This window comes from Podarcis bocagei, assembly GCF_964188305.1.
Source record: "Podarcis bocagei genome assembly, chromosome: 1".
Classification (NCBI taxonomy): domain Eukaryota; kingdom Metazoa; phylum Chordata; class Lepidosauria; order Squamata; family Lacertidae; genus Podarcis; species Podarcis bocagei.
Window position 1 is genome coordinate 46405887 of NC_138125.1, and position 27696 is coordinate 46433582.

General features: G+C 42.1%; 1 protein-coding gene across 6 annotated transcripts; it reads right to left on the minus strand.

The window, feature by feature from the left end:
* Positions 1-575: 575 nt before the first annotated feature.
* Positions 576-27271, minus strand: LOC308594974 (cytosolic phospholipase A2 delta-like). 6 transcript variants are annotated; one of them, XM_081208595.1, is made up of 17 exons: positions 27187-27271; positions 23760-23800; positions 21675-21717; positions 21387-21450; positions 20021-20157; positions 18553-18666; positions 16964-17001; positions 15444-15579; positions 13901-14037; positions 12895-13117; positions 11943-12060; positions 10503-10640; positions 9939-10046; positions 9065-9256; positions 3098-3264; positions 1337-1523; positions 576-1177 (listed from the first exon to the last, which is right to left on the minus strand). In XM_081208595.1, exons 2-17 carry the CDS (start codon positions 23768-23770, stop codon positions 945-947), a joined length of 2046 nt encoding a protein of 681 aa, XP_081064721.1. In that variant the 5' UTR covers positions 23771-23800; positions 27187-27271; the 3' UTR covers positions 576-944. The 6 variants fall into 6 exon arrangements, with proteins under 6 accessions (XP_081064721.1, XP_081064722.1, XP_081064724.1 ...); XM_081208596.1 differs by lacking the exon at positions 27187-27271 and adding an exon at positions 23980-24285; XM_081208598.1 differs by lacking the exon at positions 27187-27271 and adding an exon at positions 23428-23464 and having other exon boundaries at positions 23760-24283.
* Positions 27272-27696: the final 425 nt, after the last annotated feature.

Sequence of the window (27696 nt, forward strand, 5' to 3'; positions counted from 1 at the left end):
ACTTAAAATTTCCCCTCAAATCAAAGCTCATGTCACATATAGCTTATGACAACAATCATCACTACCGTAGTACCTCAGGTTAAGAACTTAATTCGTTCTGGAGGTCCGTTCTTAACCTGAAACTATTCTTAACCTGAAGCACCACTTTAGCTAATGGGGCCTCCCACTGCCGCAGCGCTGCTGCTGCACACTTTCTGTTCTCATCCTGAAGCAAAGTTCTTAACCCGAGGTACTATTTCTGGGTTAGCGGAGTCTGTAACCTGAAGCGTCTGTAACCTGAGGAACCACTGTACTCAATTTATTAAGCAAAGAAGTAACCCCAAGTTCTGACACTGGGTGTCTGACCCTACAATATTCCTGATTTTGGCATTTGCTGGTATCTTTTATCCTGCCCTCTCTTCTCCCATCCCTTTCAAATGTCCGGGATGGGGAGCCTGCGATTATCGTGATGTTGCGGGACAACCATATGTCAGGAGTGCTCTGATGGTGTTTCCTGCTTGGCAGGGGTTGGACTTGATGGCCCTTGTGGTCTCTTCCAACTCTATGATTCTATGATTCTATGATTCTATGACTAAGACTCCCATCATCCTTTGCATTAGTCCTGCTGGCTGTGGCTGGTGGGAGTCAATCTACATCTCGAGGTCCACAGCCTCCATATACCTGATTTAAGTGCTTGAAGGACAAGTAAAGATAAGAAGCAAGGCATCTCCATTTTTAGATTTCTTACAGTGAAAGTCCTAAGGATGTTAGCTCAGAAGTGAGACCTGCTGAGTTTAATAATATGACTTGCTCTCTCTAATAAATGTGTACAGGATAGTAACCTTCATCTTTTTGGGGGTTGAACTCCACTGACCTGCCACTCATCCTACTCTGCAAAGGAAAAGGCTTGATGATGTACTAGGAAGAGGAAGCCATACATTGCTGGTAAAAGCAGGCAAGGGATCCTAAGAAGAGTCACATGGCTGGGCACATTTCCGGCCACATTTTTTCCATTCTATGGCGATGGAGAGAGCCTGAAGAATGACGTCTCTGCTATTCTGGATGTTATAGTCAGTCAGTTTCAGGAGTTTGTCAAAATCTTTCTTAGTGTATGTAAAGTTCATCAGCTGGTATGGTGAGCAATAGCCAGATAGCGGGACTGTGCCTTCTGCCATCTCGGTTTGCCTACGTTCCACACCTGAAAATAAAACAAACAAATATGCCCCAGGTTAAATCATTTAGGAGATCTGGGAACATGTTCAGACCTCTTTCAATCATTTGATCATCCCTCCCCTACTGTTACCTTGCCTTTGTTTTGTTTTGAGACAAAATATTGCACGTTGAAAGTGAAATGTACCTGGTTCTTTAAATTTCTGGAATGTATCATTCACAAGCGGGAAATGAAGCACAATGGGGGATTTGTTATTCTCCTCGTCCACAAATAGGTAACATTCTCTTGGATTTTTCTTGTCTTCCTCACTCAATGAAATCCTGGGAAAAGGAATTCCCTGCTCCAAGCAGTATTCACTGGTTTGTTCTATAGACTGTAGCACAAGAAATTCGGGTAACTTTAAAGGCTGTCCTTTAAATCAGCAGGCATTAAATTACGTAGCCATAATTAGGGCTGGGGCAGGATTTCAATTCACTCCACCATTTGGAGCTAAGATCTCCAGTCCGCATGCCAATGGATCATGCTCAGATCATAATGTAGACGTGTGGATTCAACTACATGTCTATGAACCTTTCTGAGTATGGTTCACTTTCTTTAAAAAAACAACAACACCAAGATAGTTGCAGGGCTTTCTGCCTCTACATTTCTGTTTTTAAATTATTTCTAGCTGATTGGAGCGGCTACTGTTGCTGTGCTCATTGAAATGTTTTGAGTAAAAAGTCCCTGCCGTGACCCTGTGTAATTGCACAAGGAAAAGATGGTTGCCCCAATGTACTTATGGGGGCAGCCATCTTTTTTCTGTACAATGTCCCAATGAGGCTTCAAGCAGCTAGAAAATGTTTGTTAAAAGAAAAAGGAGCCAGAAAGCTCTCAGACCGCATCATAAGTGTGTGGGTCAATAACATTTTAAAAGAGTGCAGATTTTGCCTTTTTAAAAAACCCATGCAGACATTCATTGGAGACACAAACTGGATTCAGCCCATTTTGACCATCCTTTGCCACAATTCTAAGGGTATGTTTGAACGATGATGCTGATAAACATTTAAAATAAAATAGCCTACAAGTGCCTAGTCACAGAGAAAGAAAGAGTGTGGGAGCTGAGCAACAATAAAGAAAAAAATACCTGGCTACTTTTTTTAATACTCCATCTAGAGGGTTGTTTAAGACTAATTTCTGCTCTACATTCTACAGAGAATTCTTTTTGAAGCACCTGATATAAGAACTGTTTTCTGCTGAAAATCCACAATTGTATAATATAATTGTAGCTTTGTTCACAAGTCAAAAAGCAGATACACTTTTGTTCAGTTTCATGTTGTTAAGTTTCTCCTCATTTGATTGAAACTCAAGTGCCCATAGCTTGGAATGACTGGAATGAGCTTTACTTTTAATAGCTGTGTGGAACGGAAAATTTTGGCAAGCACGAGAGAAACAGTACCCATTGAAATTACATCTTCTGTGACATGTCTTGCCTTCCTTTGTTTCTAGGTCCTTAGCCATTACTACATTGCTTCGAAGGTATTTTGTCTGATGCAACGCACATATTATTTAGTGTATGATAGGCTTTGATTATGTTTGCTGCAGTCGGATGATGGTGATGATGGATATAAAATTGTACCATTTCCTATCTATCTATTTATCTATCTATTGATTGAATTTATATACAGCCCTATACCTGGGGATCTCAGGGCAGTTCACAGAATCAAAACCTTCAAGATTTTATGTAATCAACACTCCACTCCCCCAAAGTGCCTATTACAACATAATGTGTATTGACAGCTGCAAATCAAAGCATCAGCAAAATACTAAACTGCATTTTTTCACAATGGCAAGGATTTTTTTGGGAGGGGGGAGGAATCTGTATTGGGACCCTGGCATGGAGGGTAGGAGAGAGTTCCTCTTTCCTCTACTGTGAGCAAACTGTTTGCAGAAGAATACCTTAACACTAACCTGGAAAGGGTTGTCCAGAGAGTAATCAAATGATAAGATGACATCTACTTTCCGCTCCTTTCTCAAGAGCGGGGGACAGCTAGTATTGATGAAATATGCAGCATCGACCAGGCAGATACCTTCTTCTGATGGTGTCAGTTGATTAGGAAACTGGTCCAGTCGGCTGTCTGAAATGCAAATTATACAATAAAAATCAATCTAACTTCCGGAGGCGGCGCCATCGGCAATGGCGGATTCCCTCCAGTCTTGAGGGAGTAGCTCCGCGGAAATCGGGTCTTGCCGCTATGGCGAAGCGGGGACCCCCTTGAAAATCACAGGCGGGTGAAGCCTGTGACCGTGGGACTCGGCGGGCACCCTTAGCGCCCCCCCAATCAGCGAGGGAACCCTGGAAAGGGTTCCGGAGCGAAGCGGGGAGTCTGGCGCGGTGCTGAGAGTTAACTGCTTCTTCCGTGGAGTGAAGCCGCGCAGCTGTTGCCAGAGAGCACCAACCTTTTTCCTGTGGCAATTCGGCTAAGAAACAACTACCCGTGAGTAGGTTAAGTCTGAAGATCGGGGAACTTAAGGGGGGGGAAGGATTAATTCGGCACCGAAGCGGGAAGGTGTAAACAGGAAGTCCGCCTTCCTTTTATGTAAATAGATCAAAGCAAAGGCTGTCAAAGCAAAGAGCCTGAAAACTGCATTGAAAAAGACTCAAATCCTACATCAACAAAAAGAGAATTCCCTCCCTGTGGTGCGGGGAGAGGGGAGGGAGAAGGGGAAGTATCTTTTGCCCGCAAAAGAAGAGAGAAAGGGAACTAAGACCACCACTTAATGCCTCGGAACGGACTGTCAAGGGACATTGAAACTGCCGTATTGGGAAGGCGCTGTTAAAGGACAATGTAACTTTTTGACAGCTAGCTCTGTAAGAAGGATACTTTGATTCTGAAAAGTCTTACTTGATCTGAAACTGTTGCTCTTTTTGACTAAAGGGAGAATTTCGAAAGTTGGAATAGCTATTTTACTGTTACAAACTGGAACTGCTATTGTGTCCCCCTAGAGGAACTTTGAAATTGCTACAATTGGCCAGGGAATTTTCCACTCTAAACTGGCCATACCAAAGGGGAATTTTACACCATAAACAAGTAATCGTGGGACTGACCTTGATCCTTAGATAAAGTGTTATGGCTGACTTGACTCAGGAAAAAACAACAAGATCTGGTAAAATTAGACTGCAGCAGTGTAGACCGTCAGCACCTGGCCTCCCTGTCCCACCAGGGGAAGATCCAGCCCAGGTGGCGTCTAAAGGGGGCTTAGCTACAGCCTTAGATAAATTTTTTGAATCTTTGGAAAAGTTGAGCAAACAAGTGGCTGAAGCGACAACTAAAATTGATCAAAACACTACAAGCATTAATAATTTGGGGCAGAAGGTGAACTCAAATACAGAATCTATTGAGAAACTGCTGCAGGAATCTACTTCGAACCGAAAAATAGCCGAAGAAGCTAAAGAAAAAGCATTGGCTGTAGAGGAAAAAATATCACCAATTTGCAGGCAGCTTGAGGACCATAAGTCTTTGCTGTGATTGAATTGAAAGAAAAACAGACAAATTTAAGGATTAGGGCTGTACCTGAACTTGAGAAGGACAGTTTGATTGACTTTCTTACGCAAGAATTTGCAGACTTTTGGAATTTAGACTTAGACAAGTTGGATTTTAAGATATTAAGTGCGTTCAGACTCAGAAGAGGGGGGAGAAAGAACAGGGTGAGAGACTGTTTGATTACCCTCCGATCAAGAGAGGAGAGAGACAGAATATTAAGTCTGCACTTCCAAAGGGCCTTGGAAATAGGTGAATCAAGAGTGGAGAAATTCAAGGACATCTTTTGGATCTTAGGTCTAACTACGGAGATCTAGTCTTTTGGATCTTAGGTCTAACTACGGAGATCTAGTCGCCCTGCTAAGAGGAAATAGAACCATCTTCATGTGGGAATTCCCCCAAGGCCTATCTTTTACCTTTAAAGGGGGAAAGTTCAAAATAAGAAAAATAAAGAAAAATTTCTGAAAGAACACGGAGAGAATCTGCAAAACGAAGCTGAAGAAGAGATAAGAGCCTTAAAACCAGGAATACAAGACATAGTACCACTACCTTTGGGATTGGACAAGTTAGAGAAGGCGGTACCACCGACAGAACAAGAACAACTACTTGGTGCAGTTAGAGGAAAGTAAAATAAATACATCATGTCTCTGCAACTATTAAGTTGGAATATTCATTGACTTAATTCCCCGGAGAAAAGGAAAAAAGTTTTTCATTTATTGAAAAAGGAACAATTGGACTTGATTTGTTTGCAGGAAACACATGTGATAAGGCTTCATAGGAAAGTATTGATTAATAAAAGATTGGGCCAGGAGTTCATTTCTTCGGACAAGGTTAAAAAGAGAGGAGTAGTAATTTACGCTAAAGAAAGCCTATCACCGAAATTTATCTTTAAAGATGACCAAGGAAGATATGTGGCAATTGAAATCCAAACACAAGGAGAAAAATTCTTGATAGTAGGAGTATATGCACCAAATGAGGGGAAATCTGAATTTTTTAAGAAGTTGCATGAGACATTGTTAGACCATATGGATTACAACATTATCATGATGGGAGATATGAATGGAATGGTATCTACAAATAGGGACAAGTCGCAGAGACAGGTAGTTACTAAAGATGGCAGACTACCAAAAACCTTTTTTGAGATGACTGACAATATGGACTTGATTGACATTTGGAGAATAAAGAACCCCTTGGGTAGAGAGGGGACCTTCTTCTCTGAAGCCAAACTGACATGGACAAGAATTGACCAAACCTGGATAACTAGAGGACTGGCACCTGAGACTCGAAAAGTGGAAATTTGCCCTAAAACTTGCTCCAACCATAACGCTGTGAAAATGGAGATGAAGCTAACACCTGCCGGTTCCTTCAGATGGAGGGTGAATGACACCTTGTTTAGAGATCAAGAAGTTACTAAGAAGGCCCAAAAAACCTTGAGAGACTATTTTGAGGTAAACATGAACACTACCATCGAAAAAAGAGTAATCTGGGATGCAAGTAAAGCAGTTATGAGGGGGTTTCTTATTCAACAGAATGCAATAAAGAAGAGAACTCAAAATGAGAAAAAAGATAAAATCTTGGAAAAAATAAAAGAGGGTGAGAAGAAACTGAGAGCTGTCAGGGAACTGCCATCGGAAGGAAGGGAGGTGAAGGGGCTCACACAGGTTGGGAGAGACTCATCAGCTGAAGAGGGAACCAGTAGGGGGAGAGGAGGTGAGCTGAGGGAAAGTGAGCTGGAGGGATGGCTCAGAGACACTTCCAGCGAAAACAGTGGGGAGGTTTCAGGACCTCCTGTAGGGACACCCACTCCTCGCCGGAAACTGTCACGCAGAGAGTCCAGAAGACGTGTTTCCGTTAAGGAGCTTTTATGTTGGAAGCGATTCCGAAAGCAACCACTGTCGGAATCTGCTAGCGACTGACGGAGCCATGTTTAAGGGGCTCCGTTACAGACAGAGGTTTGCAAACTTGACCAAACTCTGAGGGACTTGGATTTTACGCACAAGCAGCTCATCGTCCCATCACAAGAGCGAAACCAAAGTCACAAGAGATTCTGAGTGAAATAAAGTTATACCAAGTTCAATATATGAAGATGATGAATCAGGAAATAGAATGGAAAATTAAACAGATGAGACAAAGGACAATTGAATCGGCTAATAAATGTGGAAAACTGTTAGCCTGGCAAATGAAAAAAAGACAAAAACTCAACACCATTACCAACTTGGAAGTGGAAGGAGAGGTTTCAGAAGGAGACAGGTTTAACATTGGTCAAGAATGTAAAATACCTGGGGTGAATATGACCGCTAAGAATTTAAACTTATTTAAAGACAACTATGAGAAATGTTGGTCAGAAGTGAAAAAGGACTTCGAGATATGGTCAAACTTGAAGCTTTCCTTGTTAGGTCGAATTGCTGTCATAAAGATGAATGTATTGCCAAGAATGTTATTTTTGTTTCAATCATTGCAAATTTTGGACAAAATGGACTGTTTCAAGAAGTGGCAGAGAGACATTTCTAGATTTGTCTGGCAGGGCAAGAAGCCCAGAATAAAATTTAAAATATTAACTGATGCAAAGGACAGAGGTGGATTTGCCCTGCCAGACCTTAAACTTTACTATGAGTCAGCAGCATTTTGCTGGCTGAAAGAATGGCTACTTCTTGAGAACACAGACATTTTGGATTTAGAAGGTTTTAATAATGTTTTTGGATGGCATGAATATTTGTGGTACGACAAGGTTAAAGCACATAAAGCATTTAAAAATCATATTGTCAGAAGAGCATTGTTTAATGTCTGGACAAGATATAAAGACTTACTTGAAAACAAAACCCCAAGGTGGCTATCACCAATGGAGGCGAAGGCTCAGAAAAAACTTAATATGGAGGCCAAATGGCTAAAATATTGGGAAATTTTGGAACAAGAAGGAGACAAATTGAAATTGCAGAGTTTTGAGAAATTAAAAGGTAAAGTGCGAGACTGGCTTCATTACTATCAGATAATGGAGGCATATAACTTGGATAAGAAAAATGGCTTCCAGGTGGAAAAATCAAAATTAGAAACAGAACTGTTAGAACCTAAAACTAAGACTTTGTCAAAGATGTATAACTTGCTGTTGAAATGGAATACTCAGGATGAAACGGTGAAATCTGCTATGATTAAATGGGCACAAGATGTCGGACATAACATTATGTTTGCTGACTGGGAACAGTTGTGGACCACAGGTATGAAATTTACGGCATGTAATGCCCTAAGAGAGAATATTATGAAAATGATATACAGGTGGTACATGACACCAGTCAAGCTTGCAAAAATCTATCATTTGCCCGATAATAAATGTTGGAAATGTAAAGAAACTGAAGGTACATTCTTTCACCTTTGGTGGACATGCCCAAGGATTAAGGCTTTCTGGGAGATGATTTATAATGAAATGAAAAAGGTATTTAAATATACCTTCCTGAAGAAACCAGAGGCCTTTCTCCTGGGCATGGTCAGCCAATTGGTGCCAAAGAAGGATAGAACTTTTTTTATGTATGCCACAACAGCAGCAAGAATACTCATTGCAAAGTATTGGAAGACACAAGATCTACCCACTCTGGAAGAATGGCAGATGAAGGTGATGGACTATATGGAACTGGCGGAAATGACTGGCAGAATCCGAGACCAGGGAGAAGAGTCGGTGGAAGAAGATTGGAAAAAGTTCAAAGATTATTTACAGAAATACTGTAAAATTAATGAATGTTAGAATGATGTTGGATAGAAACTAAGTGGTCTTTTGCTATAATGCTATAAGGGAATATGAGAAAATGGTTATTAATAAGTAAAAAATTAACTCACTGATAAAGTTTGCTGTCTGACACATATGTTGGTGAACACACTTTTATCATGTTCACATTTTTCATATTTAGGTATATATCTGGAACATTGCATGTGTCCATTTAAAAAGAAGAAAAGTGTATAAAATGAAATGTGTTCTTGAAACAGCACTCCAGGTCTAAGGAAGGCAAGATAACTTGACAAAAGAGAGACAGTGATAAATGAGCTCTGTTCAACACTTCCATCTGTTTACAAGTAAAATCAAAGTCACTATGTTTACAGTAAACCCACATTTTCACCTATTGTCCAGTATCCCAGGCCCAGTTATGGGAAGATATAAGTTTGTAGGTTCTAAAGAAGAATTTAATAGTTAGTGTGTCAGCAATGTCCTTTCAGATGAAGGGTGGGATAGCAATTTTATTAACTTAGTAAATAAATTATCAGCACTAAAAAGCCCTAGGGTATGATGATTATTTTTGGTGGGGTTGTTTTCCTTTATTTTTTTGGTAACTAGAACTGTAATCCTAATCCTTTGGTTTGGAGAAAGCCCAACTGAATTCAATAGGTTATACGTCTAAGTAGAAATAGTTACCTTTCCATGTAGAGAACTGACTCTCCTGGTAATAGTCTTTATGCATATGGAAACCATTGAGGAAATTATGGATGTGATGGTGCAATGGACGATCAGTTAAAATATTTCTTATAATCTGAAAGAGTTTCCCATCAGGACACATCCAAGAGGTCCCCAAGTAAGTAGAGCTTTCTGGTGGAATATGATTTCTCTCTGAATAAGGGAAAGGAAGAGAAGGGGATTGGAGGGGGAGGAAGCAGTCCGTGTTGCTACTTTATGCCACTATAGCGTTACAGCAAATGTCTATGAAAAGGCTTATTCAAAAATCATATAATTGTCTTCCTCTGCACAATTTAAAGTAGATATATGGCATTGTTTATGAATAATGACACACTGTCAAATACATATGCCTGGAACAGATACAGGTAACCCCATTTAGATACCAAAAAAGTGGGAAATTCCCTTAATGTTCCTTTAACAGGGATTTTTAATCTACATTCGCTAACACCTAGATATCGCTCACTTTTAGTGAAAGCAACAAATAATACTGTGGCACCTTGAAAACTAACCAATTTGTTACGGTGTAAGCTTTCATGGACCATTTCATAACTTTCCACAGGTGGCCTTCCACACCACCCAAGCATGTGTGTTCATGCAAGTGTGTGCGCACACCCAAATACGTGTTTTCTTATCTCTCTGCCACAGTGCTTTGTGTAAGTGTAGAGAATAGCACTGTGCTGCCTTAAATCTCTTCCAGTTTCTGAACTGCACACTGGCCATCACTATGTTCATGTGAATGGAGGCAAACCATCTAGGCTACTTCTTCAGGGGTTATTTACGAGAATATGTGTGCTGTTATGTACACATTATTTTAAGCTAACAACAAAATTCCTACCAATGTTTCTTATTTTGCTTCTGATAAGTTTCTGCCAAGATTCATCTGTACTGCTCAGCTTATTCCAGACATCGAGCAGATTCACAGCAAGAATATTGCTCCACAACGCTGTAAAGTCAAGCATATTTAGGGAAAGATCAGTTCTTCTTTGCATAATCCATCCTTTCTCATTCAGCTGTTTATCATTAATCAAAACTTCAATAGTCATTAATTACTCATCCTGCCTTATTTAGGTCTTTTGAAATAGTAGGATTTCATGTGCTACTACATAATTGTTGTACTATTTGCTCATAAACACACATTTGTTTATTCATACGTATTGCAACAGAAAAGCATTTTATATTTAAAGCGAGGTGGCCTCCTCAGGCAGCTGATGTTGGGTGTGAAAAAATTGCAGCATCAGGCACATAATTGTCTTAGGCTAGCCTACACCTCAAAATCATTTCCCACAAATTATGATATTTAACCTACAAATCTGGTTGATGATCTTAGTAATTGCAAATCCAGTTCACAACAGCTTTCAAGAGAGTGACATGCCACTTTACAGGAAATTGATACAATTACCTTCTAAATAACAGATCCGGGACTCTAGGTTTTTCTTCATTAGCCGTCCCATGAAGAATTCACTTCCAAAATCTTCTGAATGGATGAATGCACCGTATTTCAGAAAACCAACTTCATAGGGGGAGAATTCACACCATTCTGTGTACAGACAATCAACAAGCATACTTGCTATCTTATTGCTGATGGAAGCATGGTAACATAATAATTCTGCATGTAAAACCTCCTATGAGAATATACTAATTTGTGTATGCATTGTGTTTATCATTCTACCTTTCCTCCAAGGAGCATGGAGGGGGAAATGCATTGTGTAATATTGATAAATGATCTGTGGGAAACAATTATTTCCATATCTCATTCATTTTCACAAGAAACGACAAGTGAGGTCACTTTTACTTTCATTTTATTGATGGGGAAGTGAAGCTGAAAGAGGAGAGTTACTTCACCAAAGCCATCAAACAAGCACATGGCTCAATGGTCCAAGACCATCATTCAACCCAGACGCTGAGGTCCAGCTCCAAGGGCCTTCTGGTGGTTCCCTCACTGCGAGAAGTGAGATTACAGGGAACCAGGCAGAGGGCCTGCTTGGTGGTGGCACCCGCCTTGTGGAATGCCCTCCCACCAGATGTGAAGGAAATAAACAACTATCTGGCTTTTAGAAGACACCTGAAGGCAGCCCTGTTTAGGGAAGTTTTAAATTTCTTGTGTTTTACCATTTTTAATTTGTGCAGTAAGCCGCCCAGACTGGCCGGGCAGTTTACAGCACATACAAAATTAATTATCATCACCATCATCTAAATGAGTCATTTATACCTATGTAAAGAAACTGCACTAACAGCCAAATTTATTTGCTGTGCTTACAACAATCAATGAAACAAATTACTATGCAGTTTTAAAGTGATCATTTCATATTTGCAACAATGAAACCTACAATGAATCTCCAGTTCTACGCACATACTTACTCACACTTAGGATGCTTTCAGGCTGGTTTTTTGTAACAGCTACATGATGGTGTTGGCATCAAAATGCCAGCAAATATTCCGCACCCACTGCAATTTAATCTGGATTTTCCCTTCTTGGGGAAGAGATGGCCACTTAAAAAACAACAACAGCAACCTGTTGCCATTAAGCTATTTGCAATATCTCAAGGACCCATTAGCAATATTAAGCCGCTGTCTGTAAGCTCCTTTAGTGTCCTTGAGCAGGCCCCAAACCTGGCACATACATGCTAATCTCTGTTTCAGTTACTGTCATATTGACCTGTATAATTAATATGCAAGGTAAATTACCTACAGATCAAATAACCCCTAAGGATGTTCTGAAATTTCCCTTCTGGCACATTATTGCTACATAGTAAAGCTTACACAGGAGAATAGGCTAAGGAAAATTGCTGACATTTGCACCTGCCATTCTCTACTGCAATTACAATTTTATAAGAATTACCTTTGAAATCAAAAGTAGAAATATGGTTTTCTTTCACATTAAGGGCTAAATAGAGGGGTAGGGGATTCTGCCCTTGATTCACAGCCTGTTGCTGATCAGATAATTTAAAATCATTCACCTAATAAGGAGGAAAAACAGAAAGCAAGCAAAGGACTTGGAGCTCAGAAGAGTGTGCCACGTACTGCAACAAATCAGATATGGTTTTGCAAAACAAATCTCTGAAAATTGTGTGAATATACTCTTAAGTGCTTCATACTTGCACTTTTGTTACCCCTGACAGTTAAGTCCAGTCGCGAACAACTCTGGGGTTGTGGCGCTCATCTCACTTTACTGACCAAGGGAGCCGACGTTTGTCCGCTGACAGTTTTTCCGGGTCATGTGGCCAACATGACTAAGCCGCTTCTGGCAAAACCAGAGCAGCGCACAGAAACACCGTTTACCTTGCACTGGAGCAGTACCTATTTATCTACTTGCACTTTGACGTGCTTTCGAACTGCTAGGTGGGCAGGAGCTGGGACAGAGCAACGGGAGCACACCCTGTTGCGGGGATTCGAACCGCTGACCTTCCGATCGGCAAGCCCAAGGCTCAGTGGTTTACACCAGAGAGCCACCTGCATCCCTTTTGTTACCCTTAATGTAATCAGTTATAAACTGTATGAAACTGTATGAATGAGCTGCAGCTGCGAATCCTCCACATGAGGCTGCAGCTGTGGGATGGCTGCTCGTGCCGCCACGCCCGGGCCGGGGCAGCAGGGCAAGCACCCCGCAGGGTGCCACCTTGTCACCTGCCCAGATGTGGAACCTGGGGCGCACTGCCCCCCCTTCCCTGACACCACTGCATGCCAGAGAGATGAAACAACCAACAGAGGCTTTTGAAGATAATTGGCTCTCCATTCATCATTTCTGTATTTGGACACTGATCATTAGGAGAGGCCTAAAGCTGTTTACATACCCCATCATGCAAGATATTCTCCAGAGCTACGGCCCACAGGTCATTAAAAGAAGTAGAGATGCCCTCTTTGGCCCTCTGCCTCAGCTCCTCTTGATAATAAATCAGATGCTCCAGAGAAAAGGTGCTTATCTTATTCTTTCCCATATGCTTCTTGGCTTCAAGGATTGGCCTCTCCAGATCCTTTTGGGACCAATTGGAATCTTCATACAAATTTGACATGGTCCTAAAGAAACAGTTGTAATAAAATAATTAGGGTAAATGCATGGACAATAGAACACACACGTAAAGAAGCCACCTTGGTTTTCCTAAAGACTGGTTTAAATGTTAGACAGAAGCACAGGAAATGGAAGGATAGGCAAGATGAGCCCTGCTTCAGTTTTCCACTCTTGCACACTGATGTCTGAAGCGGCACATCTCAAGCGCAACCATAATTCCCAGGACTGTCCCTATTGGAAAAATCTATTTGGTGTTTCGCAACTTTCTGACTAGTTGCAGGACCTTAGCCAGACCTAGCAGAGTACACGCAGAATCCACGGAAGCAATTGGCTACTTGGCTGCAGACAGGATAGATGAATCAGGAACCAGAAACTTGTAGTTAGGTGTTTATTATATACAGTGGACTATTTACAGGAACAGAACACGGATCTTTTGCTAGCTCTCGCTGACACGACTCACAACTCCCACACTGACACAGAACTCTGAACACAAACACTGAACTAACAGTTAGTAGGCCATTAATTATCACTCCTTTGAGAGAGCTTGACCAATCAGGGAGTGGTCTCCATGTCTCTGTTATCACCAGGCAGACTTACTCCTTCAGATTGCCTTCTGGCTGTCTGCCAAACCTTAATTGACTCTGTGACTTCATTGCTGGTATGGCTTGGCTCAGGGAAAGCGGATTGCATACACATAATGTTCAGATACTATGCACTTCTTAATACCTTTCCTTGGTTTCAGCTCCAAAATTCCACAATCCCCTCCCCCAGTTTCATGCTGACAGTCTCACCAAGTTGAGCCTGAGGTACCGCTGATATATGTTATGCAGTCCAGAATGCCAAGCTTCTTAAGTCCTGAGAGCTGCCCGTAAAGAGACGTCATTGCTCTGCATCCACCTCCTGTGGCCATGACTGCAACTACTGGCACCTGTTTAAAATACACAGACATATATATATTTATATTAATATCTGGCCTGTACATTAGCACACAATTAACAATGTCCTCTGGGTAGTTCACAGATTTAAAATATGAGTATTAGCATTTTCGAAGGACATAATATCAGCTAGGATAACAATTATTATTATTATTATTATTATTATTTATTTATTTATTTATTTATTTATTTATTTATACCCCACCCATCTGGCTGGGTTTCCCCAGCCACTCTGGGCAGCTTCCAACAGAATATTAAAAACAATACAGCATCAGACATTAAAAACTTCCCTAAACAGGGCTGCCTTCAGTTGTCTTTTAAAAGTAAAATAGTTGTTTATTGCCTTGACATCTGCTGGGAGGACATTCCACAGGGCAGGCGCCACTACCGAGAAGGCCATCTGCCTGGTTCCCTGTAACCTCACTTCTCGCAGCGAGGGAACCGCCAGAAGGCCCTCAGGGCTGGAGCTCAGTATCCGGGCTGAACGATGGGGGTGGAGACGCTCCTTCAGGTATACAGGACGGAGGCCGTTTAGGGCTTTAAAGGTCAGCACCAACACTTTGAATTGTGCTCAGAAACATACTGGGAGCCAATGAAGATCTTTCAGGACCGGTGTTATATGGTCTTGGCGGCCGCTCCCAGTCACCAGTCTAGCTGCCGCATTCTGGATTAATTGCAGTTTCCGAGTCACCTTCAAAGGTAGCCCCACGTAGAGTGCATTGCAGTAGTCCAAGCGGGAGATAACTATTCTCTGTAAGACTAATGCCAATGATACAAATAGCCGTTCTGCCACAGAGCAGCACACCATTCAGCAGTTGTACAGTTAATAATAATAATAATAATAATAATAATAATAATAATAATAATAATAATTTATTTATACCCCGCCCACCTGGCTGGGTTTCCCAGCCACTCTGGGAGGATCCCAACAGAAAATAAAACATCAAACATGAAAAACTTCCCTAAACAGGACCGTCTTCAGATGTTATCTAAAAGTTGTTTATTTCCTTCACATCTGATAGGAGGGTGTTCCACAGGGTGGGGGCCACCACCAAGAAGGCCCTCTGCCTGACATGTGCCAACCATGCCAGATATCAGTTGCTATGCTAACACCGTTGCCTCCCCAAACATTTATTTTATTCATTTAATAAACGCACCACTTAATTGTGAAACCTCTAAACGGTTTATGTAAAAAATGTAAAAATATCAGTAAAATACAACATTGAAAACAAAGTGAGCTAAGAACAATTCCAAGCATGAAGTTCATCCTTCCCACAACTTGCACGTTACACCAGTAGAAAATGAAAGGCGTCTTTTTTTTAAGGGATGTGTCAAATATAAATTGTTGTCTTCCTTTTAAAATATCCATTCTTTTCCTTCAGTTCCAGATCCAGCATACCTCATGATCCAACAGATCCTCTTCTAGCTGGAGGACACTTTTCAGACCAGCTGCAACCACTTTCTTCCGTTTATGTAGAAAAGTCTTTTCTTCTCCGCATAGGTCAAACCTCAAACGCACATCAAGGTACTCGGAGCTGAAACAAAATTAAGGACGTAGGTAGGGGAAGCAAACACTAACTACAGGATCAACATTCCACATTTAGAGATAGCCTGTTACTCTAAATCAGGGGTGGGGAATCTGAGGTGCTCTATATGTTGTGGGGCTCTCATTTAAACTTGCCTAATTTCAGCTTTACGCAGCCAGCTGAAATCACACAAATTAAATGCACAGAGAACAGAGAGCTTAAAGGTTCTTTTGGCACAGGGTTCCGCAGGACAAAAATAGCTTTAAGGTCTCTGCTTTGGGATTGGGGAGGCTCTCGCAAGAGCCTCATAGAGCCTTCAAAGCTCTCTGCCTTGCTTGGGGCACAAGACCTGTTTGGCATGTTGGCTCCAGAAGGTAAGAATGATCGCATTGGGGTGTTCCAAGTATACATGATTTTGGTTCTGTGCATATTCAGTAACCCCCATGCAAGTTGCAAGTCAACTGCGAGGGCACCAGACTGGCAAAGTCCAACCTAAACCATTATTAGGCATTCAAATCCAAACCAAACTGAATTTCTCCCCCATCACAAAAACTTAAGGTGAATATAAAATGATTGCAGCTAACACAAAGGAGAGAATTACTGTCATTACTTTGGACCCACATACATTAGTTAAGAAAAAGTGTTTTATATGCATTATAACACTGTGACACCAGATAGCACGGTGGAGTTCCGTCATTTACCAATGTGATTTCCCACATTGAGGTTTTCCTGAAATGCTTTTTTGATGTGTCTAAATCCAGCTCTAAACTCCTGACAGCAATTGTTTGAATTTCCCGTCTACACATACACACACACCCATACCCCACTGAAAACAGTGGATGGGAGAAAAGAATAGGGGACTTTGCACTTGGGCACACAATTCATGGCTTGAATCAAGAATCCTTTCTTTAAAAAAAAGAAATCACACAAGTATTAATTAGCTGACCAAAGCCAGTATGTGGGTTGTCCCCAATATTGCCATGTTAATTGGACACTATAGCTATCTTGCTTTCAAACAGTCATCATTCTCTCTTCTTTTCTTCTCTGATGTCAGACCCTTATGTTCCATCCCATGTACATCCCATCCCATGTGTATATATGCTTGCCAGTTAAAGAATACAGGACACATCAGATGAAGTGGGTTGCACACCAACGTTTATGTCATAATAAAACTGTTAGTAAAACTGTTAGTTAGGTGCCAGAAGACTTGTTGTTTTTCTTACAACAGACTATCAACATGCCTATCCTTCTGGAGATTGACATCGAACTCCTCTAGCTAACCCAAACAGTTGCAAAGAGGACAATACAGAAAAACAAAAAATAGACTGGGTTACCCTAAAAGTCTACTCAAGATTTTTTTTTGGGGGGGGGTGTCAGAAAAGTAATACATTACCAAGTCTGTGTACGCAATTTAACTTCCAAATTAGTATCCTGAAATGAAGAATAATGAAGAACAATATTTTAAGTCGCATGCATAATCCACAGAACTCAGCATTCTTAGATTCTATTCACATAATAATTACTTGCTGGAATATGCCACAAAATGGAAAAAATAAAATCCTGGTAGCTTTTCTATGTGTTTCTGCTCTCTGACACCAAGTGAAGCAAATCCTATGACACTGTTAACTCTGAAAAATAGTGCACTTTCTGTGACTGCGTCTCTGCATCATAAAGTATAGGCACATTTATAAAAATGAAAGGCCTGAGAACCGCAGAACATTTTTATTTCTCGTGATATTCCTTGGTTTAAATAAACATACACACACACGCTTATCCGAAGTATGCATAACAATAGAGGTTGTGTGAGTTGTGAGTTACATCCAGGCCTGTGACCAGCAGAGTTCCACTTGTGCTACAGGAAGAAGGGAAGACAATTTCTCATCCATTCCTCCTCCTTCCTACAGCCCTTATCCCTTGCATAAGAGGTAGCGCAGCAGCTACATGGCGAAGGGAGAAAAATTACCTACCCTCACCCTACTGGATCTCAGACCTTTCTGTGAATCAGACTGAAAGCTGAGCAATACTAAAACACTGAAACAAAGCTTAAAATTCCATACAAAAATGCCCCTGGTATGGGCTCCAATCTTATGGAACAGGGGAAACTGTGCAAAAAGATATATCTTTACAAGATGCAAAAAACTGAAGAAGCTTTCCCTGTGGTAGAGGGAAAGGCATTCCAGAACGTAAGAGCAATGGGGGAAATGCCCGTTTTCAGGTTCACCACCCTACAATATTCTGTTGGATATGGTGATGACACAAATAAAATCCCCACCCCCATGATGTAAGACTTGGGTTCTAAGTGATTGTTCAGATCTATACATTGGCAGGCAGTCCTTCAGGTAACCTGGTCCCACGTTGTTCAAGTCTTTATGTGGCAGGATCCACCACCACAATCTGGGACAGCTCCTTTCATGTGCAACTCTTAGGAACAAACTTATTACCGTACTTTTCTGTGTATAAGACTAGGTTTTTATCCTTAAAAATAATGCTAATAAGTGGGCGTCGTCTTATACAGGGGTGGACGTTTGATTGGTTGCTGCCTTGGCTGTCAGCGGCTATTGTGTGTGTTCTTGGTTGCTGTGTCAATAGGTGGTTTTTAATGGCCAGTGCAGCGGCAATTGGGCAGGCGATTGGCAGCTTATGCCAGCAATGGGACAGGTGGGAGGTGTATTTTGCGATGCGTAGGGCAATCCTCCCCCAAAAAAGCTCAACAACTTTGTGCCATCTCCCCCCATTTTCTTAAATTTGAGCCCCACAAAATAGGGGGTGTCTTATACATGGGGGCGTCTTATGCACGGAAAAGTACGGTATGTTTCAGCTATCACATCCAATTATGTGGAAGAACTCAGAAAGCCTTTACAGATAGCTTGATATTGTTTGCATCATTAAAGTCCACTTTTCCAAGATCAGCCATTGTGTAAAAAGCTGGGACAGTTAATTGCAGTTAAAGTTTAGGAACCTATCAAAGAGTGAAGTGCTTACCTCTGATGCAGTAAGAATTACTTTCACCTCCTGCCCCACAGAAAGTGATTTCAGAGGCATAGTCAGGGATGCAGATGAATTCTGTTTGTCTTGCTCCCCATTACTTGAGCAATGCTAGATGGGGGTGGGGAGAGTTATGTTGTTAAATAATCAGAAAATACTATGTTTAAAGATTATTTTGATTTTTCAAAAAATAATGTTATATTTCAAACAGAGTAGGATGACAGTCTAAAGAACCCTAGGGTTGAACCCTGCAGTTTTTGCATATAACTTATCAGTTAACTAAAACTCTAAAACGATATGTATATTATCAGTTTAATTAATGTTTATCAAGGTTATTACATTAGATGGGCAAACTTTTGGACTGAAAGCATGAATATAATGAGTGTTACCAACTGGAGCTAACACTTTTACCTCATTGCTGGTTTTGGTTTGGGGGAGTAGTCGAAGGAGAGTCTGGGTGCAAAAGCACACTCTTAAAAATATCTACTTGGAAGCAAGTCCCATTTAAATCTACTCTGAAGTTGGTGGTCATTGGTGAACGAGGTATTTCAGGCCAGGGTTCCTGGAATCCAGGCCCCGGTAACTGACCTCCTGTACCACAAGAATAGCATGTCTACCAAAGACGTCATGGTCTGGATTATGTCTACACGGAGGTGCCAACTAAACAGCATTTCGAAACACACACCATCTGATTCAGCATCTAGTCAGATGAAGTTTCAGATTCAGGGCCTGCTTTTCAGTCTATATTACTGAGAAATGAGAAGATCCCATCAGACCAAGCTTCTGCTCAACACTGTTCCCCACACTCTGCCTCTCAATCTGATCCTTTGCTAACTTGGACTACACCAGAGATAGCCAACACGGTGCCCTCCAGATTATACCACCTTCTGAAGATGCCCCATTCTTCCTTTCAGAGTTCCTTCCTTTCTGCCAATATATTCCCCTTTCTTGCCCATTCAGATCGTGTGCATGTAGAACACTAACATAAAAAAGGGGTTACTTTCACTCGCTTTCCAGAACAGCAGCTGCACTGGTCCGCAGCACAAAAGAAAAAGAAAAGATATCACTCTACTATAGTTTCCCATTATGTTCAAATACAGGAAACTGTGGTTTGATTCAATCACAGAGATAACAAAACAGAATTAAACTGTGTTTTCATATTCTGGTTTTGTACAACTACCCATAGTTTAGACAACCACTGTTTCCCATATGAGGACACAATAGGAAACTATAGTTTGTGCAACATTGCAAATCGAAACTTTTAACTTCCCTCAAGCTCTAAGGAAGAAGGAAGTGGATTGGTGCATGGGAATCTGAGGCTCACTGTGGCACATTATTATAACAGAAACAGAAAACCATGATTTCCTGGGTCAGTATTTTATAATACTCTGAGAGGGGGTACATTATTCTATCCCTATTGTATTTTTTAGGTGCGGTGCATTATTTCCAATGAAAGTATGGTCACCTGCAGGTGGGCGTTTAATTTTGGTTCCCAATACATCGGGTAGTGGAAATAAAAGCATTCTACCGATCCAGATTCCAAAACAGTTTTCCATGTATCTTCATATGATCCCTTCATTCTCAGTTCAAGATCACCTTCTTCTACAAAGAGAAGCCCAGACAGATTACAATATCAACATGAGTGTAAAAAACATATTTTACCTACAAACTGCCCTTTATAGCTACAGTGGTACCTTGGTTCCCAAACGCCAAAAACCCAGAAGTAAGTGTTCTGGTTTGCAAACATTTTTCAGAAGCTGAACATCCGATCTGGCTGTCGGCTATTGTTTCCAGGGCACCTGCACCAATCAGAAGCTGAGCCTTGGTTTTTGAACATTTCAGAAGTCAAACGGACTTCCGGAATGGATTAAGTTTGACACTTTTGTTTTTGCATTTTTGTTTTTGAGGCTTTTTCGGGACTGTGTGGAACCCAGTTCAGCTACTGATTGATTGATTGATTGTGTGACTGCGGAAATGGATAATAGCCTCCCATCCAAACAATGACTATCATCAGTGCAGGTAAGAAAAAAAAAATATTTTTATCATCTACAATACTGTCTTATTTATTTTATAGTACAGTACATTGATTATTGCTTTCATTTTATAGATCAATGGTCTCGTTAGATAGTAAAATTCATCTTAAATTGCTGTTTTAGGGGATGTTTTTAAAAGTCTGGAACAGATTACTCTGTTTTGCATTACTTTCCATGAGAAAGTGCGCCTTGATTTTGGAACACTTTGGTTTTGGAACAGACTTCCAGAATGGATTAAGTTTGAGAACCAAGGTACCACTATCCTATCTGGATTTAATAGAAATGTCCCCCCCAAAAAAAAAAACAACAGCACCTAACAGTCGCTTAACAGCTAGAAGGAAACACCACCCAAAATATTTGCACCAGTAAAATGATTGCTTTTCCAAACAGCAGTTATATATTTAATAACTTGTTGGCATTTGTTTCTAATTTAAATACTAGCGATAACTTCAAATTTTGCCAAGGGCTAGTTAATCAACAGGCTAGATATGCTATAAAGGAGTGTTAACAATCACAGTATCCTTCAGTCCATTCCGGACTTTGCAAGTAATTATCCATAATATACCACCTTATTTTCTCCTGCAACTTGACATTGCAACATGAAGAACATTTAAGCAGCTTGTATGCATTTCATCCTGATCTTATTATCCAATATGGAACAGAATCAATAGCTGTTGCTTAACAAAACAGCAGCAGCAGATAAAGAAAAATATTTATATCTGCATCCATTTTCTTGATTCCCAGATAAGAGAAAGTTAATTGTTGTTGAGGTGGGGTAGGATCTCTACCTGGAATTACCTTTGAAATACTTCACACTTTTCTCCTTGGAAACACAAACATTCAAACAAGCAACTGGACGGGCCTATGAAAAATGAACAATAATCCAAGTAATGAAGCTTCAAATTTATTGAAATGGTCAAGCATTCATGAAGAGCTGCCTCTAAAGGCAGTTCTTTAACATTTGTCTCCCATAGTCCTCCACCCCACAGCCTTTAGTTCCTTTTGTGTATATTAAATTATAATTCACCTAAAACTACATTCCAGAAACAATGAAAGGATGCACAAAATCTAAAGGATTAAGATTACCACTATGATGTTGTTTGTGAGGAGATTCTCAAGACGATCCAAACTAGAAGGGGGGAAATGCAAGTTTTAAAAATAATTGCACTGAATACATCTTTCTTAGCAACCAATCTTGCCTTACAAATTTAGTGAACTGAGGCCTGGCAAAGCAGGATTACAAGAAGGAGTGTGAGCCACAGGCAACAAAGAAAAGCAGACCCTCCAAGTCTCCCTATTTTCCAGCAACAGTCCTGGGTTTACAGAAGCCATCCTGGTTTCTGATTTGATCCCAGAACGTCCCACTTTTCCTTAGGATGTTCCAATTTTCTTCGGAGAAATGTTGGAGAGTATAGTAGGACATCCCCATTCCATCAAAAAAGTTCTGTTGGTTATGGAATAGGACATCCACAGGGCTTTGTTTTTTCAACTGGAACTCACCGGAACTCATTTCCAGCACCTCTCAGGTGGGTACCATTGCCATTATAAGAGAACGGGGAGGCGTTCATGGTGAGTTCTGGCACTTCTTTTTCTAGGAAAATGGCACTGGGCATCCCTATTTTCAATGGAGAAATGTTGGAGGACATGCAAAAGGAATCCCACCCTCACTTACATCCAGTCTAGACAACAACAAACTCTAGACACCAACTAAAGCACTTGCTCAGAACAAGCCAATACACCCCAACTTTCAGTAAGCATGTTTAGGAGACTGCAACCTGAAGTTCCTTCAACTTCAGTTGGGAGAGAATATCTATGTGATTCATTTTAGCACTCACTTAAAAGTGCTTAATGGTAATCAAATTGGGCCTGCTACAGATGTACACATTATTTTTTTCTGTGTGTATCGCTGTCCTTTGCTGGATATAATCAAATTTTACTTTGCTTTTCTACTTGTGCAAGACAATCCTGATTCTATGATCGCTGGATCCAAGCTTACATGTTTTAATAATCACTCACTATATGCTTTTACGAGAAAGTTCCAAAAATCATTCCATTGGAACTATTACTTTTTAAAATTGATAGTATTTAGGAACACTCCCACATTCCTTTCCAAATGTAAATTGTGGTGTGATACATTATGGGTTCTTCAGGGGTTACAGTGGTATCCAAACTTTTTTCAAAGAGGGCCAGATTTGATGAAGTGAAGGGCCGTGAGGGCCGACCAAAGTTGTTAAGCTTTTTTCAGGTTGAAGTTGTTGAACTTTTTTCCAGATTAAAGTCGTTGAGGTTTTTTTAAGATTTCCCCCCCCCCCAGGAAACAAACTGCCACAGGGGCCGGATTAAACCAACTGGCGGGCTGGATTAGCCCCCCAAAACGGACTTTGGACATGCCTGGGTTAAATGAACAGGAAAGAGAGGTGGAGTTCAATAAAGGATCAGCTGTCTCCTGCGGGAAAGGCACTTCAGTCTACTTCAACATGCCTGCTAGTCTTTCTTTCCCCATAACATAGAGATCTTTTTCTTTGTTAGATGATACTTCCCCAACAGTTTGAATGTACAACATTTAAAGCAATAGCAATGCAGTTTGTTTTTTATATGATATGAAAGAAAATACTTTGCTTTTACTATGTATACTACTTGAATTATTGAGAACAACCTTCTCTCTCCAGTAGAAAAAATGGCAAGTGTGAAACAGCCCCTGAAATCTACCTGTAATGGTTTGAATTCCACATTATGGATCAGCAAACACCCTGCATCACATTTCATACGGCATGCTCCCAGAATGGAGGAAAGGCATAAAGCAGGCTTTATTTAATTAAATTAAGAAGAGCATGCTTACTTCAGGAAGACTAGAACTTTTGGTGAAAGGTAATTAACTGAAAAACAGAAGAAGCAACCACATCAATTGTTCGATTTATTATGCACAATTAAATTCATGCCTAGACAAGCTAAAGTCTATCATCTGGAAGCTTTCAGCACCCTGAATGCTCAAAGTGACAGCATATGTAATTAGTTGTGCTATCTTGATGACTCCTGCTCATTAAATTCACAGCTTGTTATAAACAAAGACATCTATAAATGCACTAACTTAAACCTGTATTTTTTTAAAAAAACAAACTGACACCACATTTTATAAAGAATCCAGAATACTTCCCTATTATTACCACATACTTTTCCTTCATTATGAACTCTACGTCCAGTTCTTCCTTACTCTGGAAAGAAAAAGATGGCTGGGATCAGCAACATAATGAAAAAAAATCTGCTTAAGAAACAAAAAAAGTAAAGAGATGCTTTTCATATTAACTGAATATGAATGGCAAGTGAAGCAAAACATTGCAGGATTTCAGCCATAAAACTATAAGAGTCCTGCTGGAATAGCCCAAAGTCCCACCTCTTCCTCCTGTCCTGATAATCAGCAGATAACAGCTGCGGATTGCCTTAACCTACAACATGCATGTCTAACTTCAAGTACTGTAGCTTGTGATCTACAATCCAATATCAAAAACTGGCAGTGATCTACCAGCCAGGGATAGGTGCAGGGTGGGCGGGCAGGCGCTGGCTGCTTCCCCTGAGGGAGCAGGGACATGTAGGGAAAGGAGTAGGGTGGGTGGCAGGATGGGTGCAGAGTGGGCGGGTACAGCCCAGATCTCTTTTCCCCCCCCCAAGCCAGCCCTTTCTCTCTCCCCCCAAGCCAGCCCTCTCTCACCCCAAGCCAGCTCTTTCTCCCCTGACCCCAAGCAGCGCTCTCTCTCCCCCCCCCCTCAAACCACAGCACGGAGCTCTCCTGGACAACGCTTCTCCTCCCGCCCACCCGCAAACCACAGCACGATCTCTCTCTCTCCCCCCCCCCCCGTCAAAGGGAGCCACGCAGCTGATGTGGATCCCAATAGGTAGTGCCTGCCCTCCCTCCCTCTCTCCCTCCCTGCCAAAGGGAGCCTTCCCACGCGGCTCCTCCTCGCGCCTCCCTCCATCTCCGGCAGCCTTCCCCTTTCCCATTGGGGATAGCCATGCTAAGCCCGCAGGGGCGCCGACTTATAAAAAATATTGGGGGGGCCCATACCGGGGTCCTGCCGCTGGTTCGCTCGGGTAGCCGGGAGAACGCAGTTCGAGGTGGCGGTGTTGGGGAGAGACCCTCGCTCAGGGCGCCACTAGACTTGGCGGCCGGCGGCCTATCTGGGGGGTTTTGGAGCGTATTTCGGCGGAGCGATTGGGGAGGAGGGGGCTTGTTGCCGGATTCTTCAGCTGGGCCGGAGATCCGCTGCTGGGGGGTCCCTGGGCCGAGTTGTGAGCACGGCCTGCTGAAGGGAGATCCAGCCGATTGCGCGATGGGGACGGCCGGGGCTCTCCGGCTAGGGCGCGCGGCTGGCTGGCTGGCGAGGGAGCAGGTGGGGAGGAGGCGGGGGTCCTCACTCTCTTAGGAAACGCACCCGCGCGCCCGATTGCCACGAAGTCCGAAGGGTGCGTGTGTGGAATTAAAAAGCAAAAACGAGATACGGGCAGGGCAGGCAAAGAGTTTTCTGCAAGAGGATGGAGGGCAGGTTGAAGAGAAAATCACTCAGGATGAGACAGTCAAATCAGCCATGATAAAATGGGCTCAGGATATTGGGTATAACATCATGTTTGAGGACTGGGAAAGGTTATGGACCACCGGAATGAAATTCACGGCATGTAATGCCTTGAAGGAAAATATTATGAAAATGATTTATAGGTGGTACATGACCCCAGTCAAGCTTGCAAAAATATATCACCTGTCTGATAATAAATGTTGGAAATGTAAGGAGGCTGAAGGGACATTCTTTCACCTCTGGTGGACTTGTCCAAAAGTGAAGGCCTTCTGGGAAATGATCTATAATGAGTTAAAAAAGGTATTTAAGTATACCTTTCCCAAGAAACCAGAGGCCTTCCTCTTGGGCATTGTTGGCCAGAAAGTGTTAAAGAAGGATAGAACTTTCTTTATGTATGCAACTACAGCAGCAAGAATACTTATCGCAAAATATTGGAAGACACAAGATTTGCCCACACTGGAAGAGTGGCAGACGCAATTGATGGACTACATGGAACTGGCTGAAATGACTGGCAGAATCCGAGATTTGGGAGAAGAAACAACGGAAGAGGACTGGGAAAAATTTAAGGACTATTTACAAAAACAATATAAGTTGTATGAATGTTAAAAATTTACACGATTCGGAAACTATAGCTTCAGCAATTAGATTTGGGAAACAGGAAATTATATTTTAAGTAAGAAAAGGTCAAAATCTAAGGTAATACTATGTTTAATTTAAGATATAAGTAACTGATGAAAAGTATGTTAAATTTAGAGGTATAGTATTTGAAAAGTACAAAATAAGGTACGAAACAAGGTAATAATTTGCTGATATCTTTATTATAAAGAATGCAGGGTAAGGGAGATGCGAGGAAGTCCAGTTAGTTATATAAAAAATGTGTTGAATGGTTGGTTTTCTTTTCTTCTTTTTCTTTTTTTCTTTTTCTTGTTCTTTTACTTTTTTCTTCAGTGTATGTTTCTAACTTTGTATTTGAAACCTTAATAAAATATTTATAAAAAAAGAAGAAGAGAAAATCCTTTCGCTTTTCTGGGGCTCAGGGAAGTCTCAGAGCCGGAGGTTGGGGAAGGGACCCCCTTTGCTCTGCCCTCTTCTCCCGTCTTAGATTCGCATGGGGGTCCCCGCCCGAGCTTGCCTGGCCACCGGGCCACACAAGGGCCGCGCTCTACGCGGCACACCTTGCTAGCCGCGCAGCTGTCCTCCGCGGCTGCCGAGCGGCCCTGCGCCGGTGCCCAGCCCCTCTGGGCGCCCGCTGCGCTGCCAATGACAAGCGGGCGACGTCGCGGGCGGGGAAGGCGTCGCTTTCTTTCCCGATCCTGCATCCTCCCAGTCTTCCAGCCCTTTTTTGGGTTGGAAGCTCGTCTCGTTCGCCCTTCTCCTTTCTTCACCCTGCGCGCAATTTTCCTCCCTCGTCTCCCTCCCCATTTCTCCTTCCTTCCTGACTGACTGACTGACGGGCTCGGGCTCAGGCTCGGGCTCGGGCTTCGGGTAGGGCTCGGGCTCAGGCTCGGGCTCGGGCAGCCTGAGCTCGGGCTCGGCGGTGTTGGCGATCGGCGGCGCGGGGGGATGGCCCTCCCGGGGGAGCCGGCGCTGCTCAATGGGGTTGCCAAGGAGACAGGCCGGCCGCCCCCCTCCCCCCGCCGCGCCGGTGCCCGTTATCGGGCGCCCTATAAAAGCCGCGGACGCGCCCACCGCCGCCCGAGATTATTGGGGGGGCTGAGCCCCCCCAAACGAATTTTTGAGGGGGCTCGGGCCCCCTCAAGCCCCATGGAGTCGGCGCCTATGTAAGCCCGCCTCCACGCTTCCAGCAGCATCCCACAGACCTCTGCCCAGCTCCCTCGCGTCTCTGCTCAGGCAGAGAAAGTCAGGTAAGTGTCAGAAAGCCAGGTAAGTGTCAATCAGGGCTTCTTCAAACATGGCATGTGATTTCAGATAATATATTTACATAACCAAAATGTTCACGAGGCACACACATAAATATTTCTCCTCCACTGAAGTGTAAAGCAAAGATATGAGCAAGGTATTTCGTTCTGCACCTCTGAATTCAGTATGAAGGTTGTGTGGAATCTCTCTCCAGGGCTGACTTCAGCTACATCAAAAAGGACAGTAAAGAGAAGGTCATCTGTGGTGAGCAGGTCTTCATCATAAATCTTCAGTTCCAGGATGTTCTGAAAATTAAGGAAGCGCCTTAAAAAAATTGTATGTGCTTGTGTTAAACGTTAGGACCTCAAATCTATCTGAACAAAAACTTGCCCATCTTAAGCTACTAGAGAAATTCTAGAATGCAGATTCTCTGAGACTAATGCCATTTCCTTACCTTCACTTGATTCTGTACTGTGAAATAGAAGGTTTCGTTCCACACAGGTGCACTTGAATTCAGGACTGTTTGAGTCCTTGCTTCCTCCTGCGAAGCTGTTGGCAGCCATAGAGTTACATAGCAGTCAGCTCCACTCACTAAAGCAGGGAGAAAAACTTGCTTAGTAAGAATCTAAAGCCAAGCACTAAAACCACAACACTGATAACCTTTGTGACTCTATTGTATTAAG

Excerpts from the sequence above, each read along its gene's own strand:
- LOC308594974 (XM_081208595.1), bottom strand. Across the intron at positions 18,667-20,020 it reads AATTAAACGCCCACCTGCAG|CATTGCTCAAGTAATGGGGA; the intron begins GTGACCATACTT and ends ACCCCCATCTAG. Across the intron at positions 13,118-13,900 it reads GGTACCTCAGGCTCAACTTG|GACCATGTCAAATTTGTATG; the intron begins GTGAGACTGTCA and ends CTGTTTCTTTAG.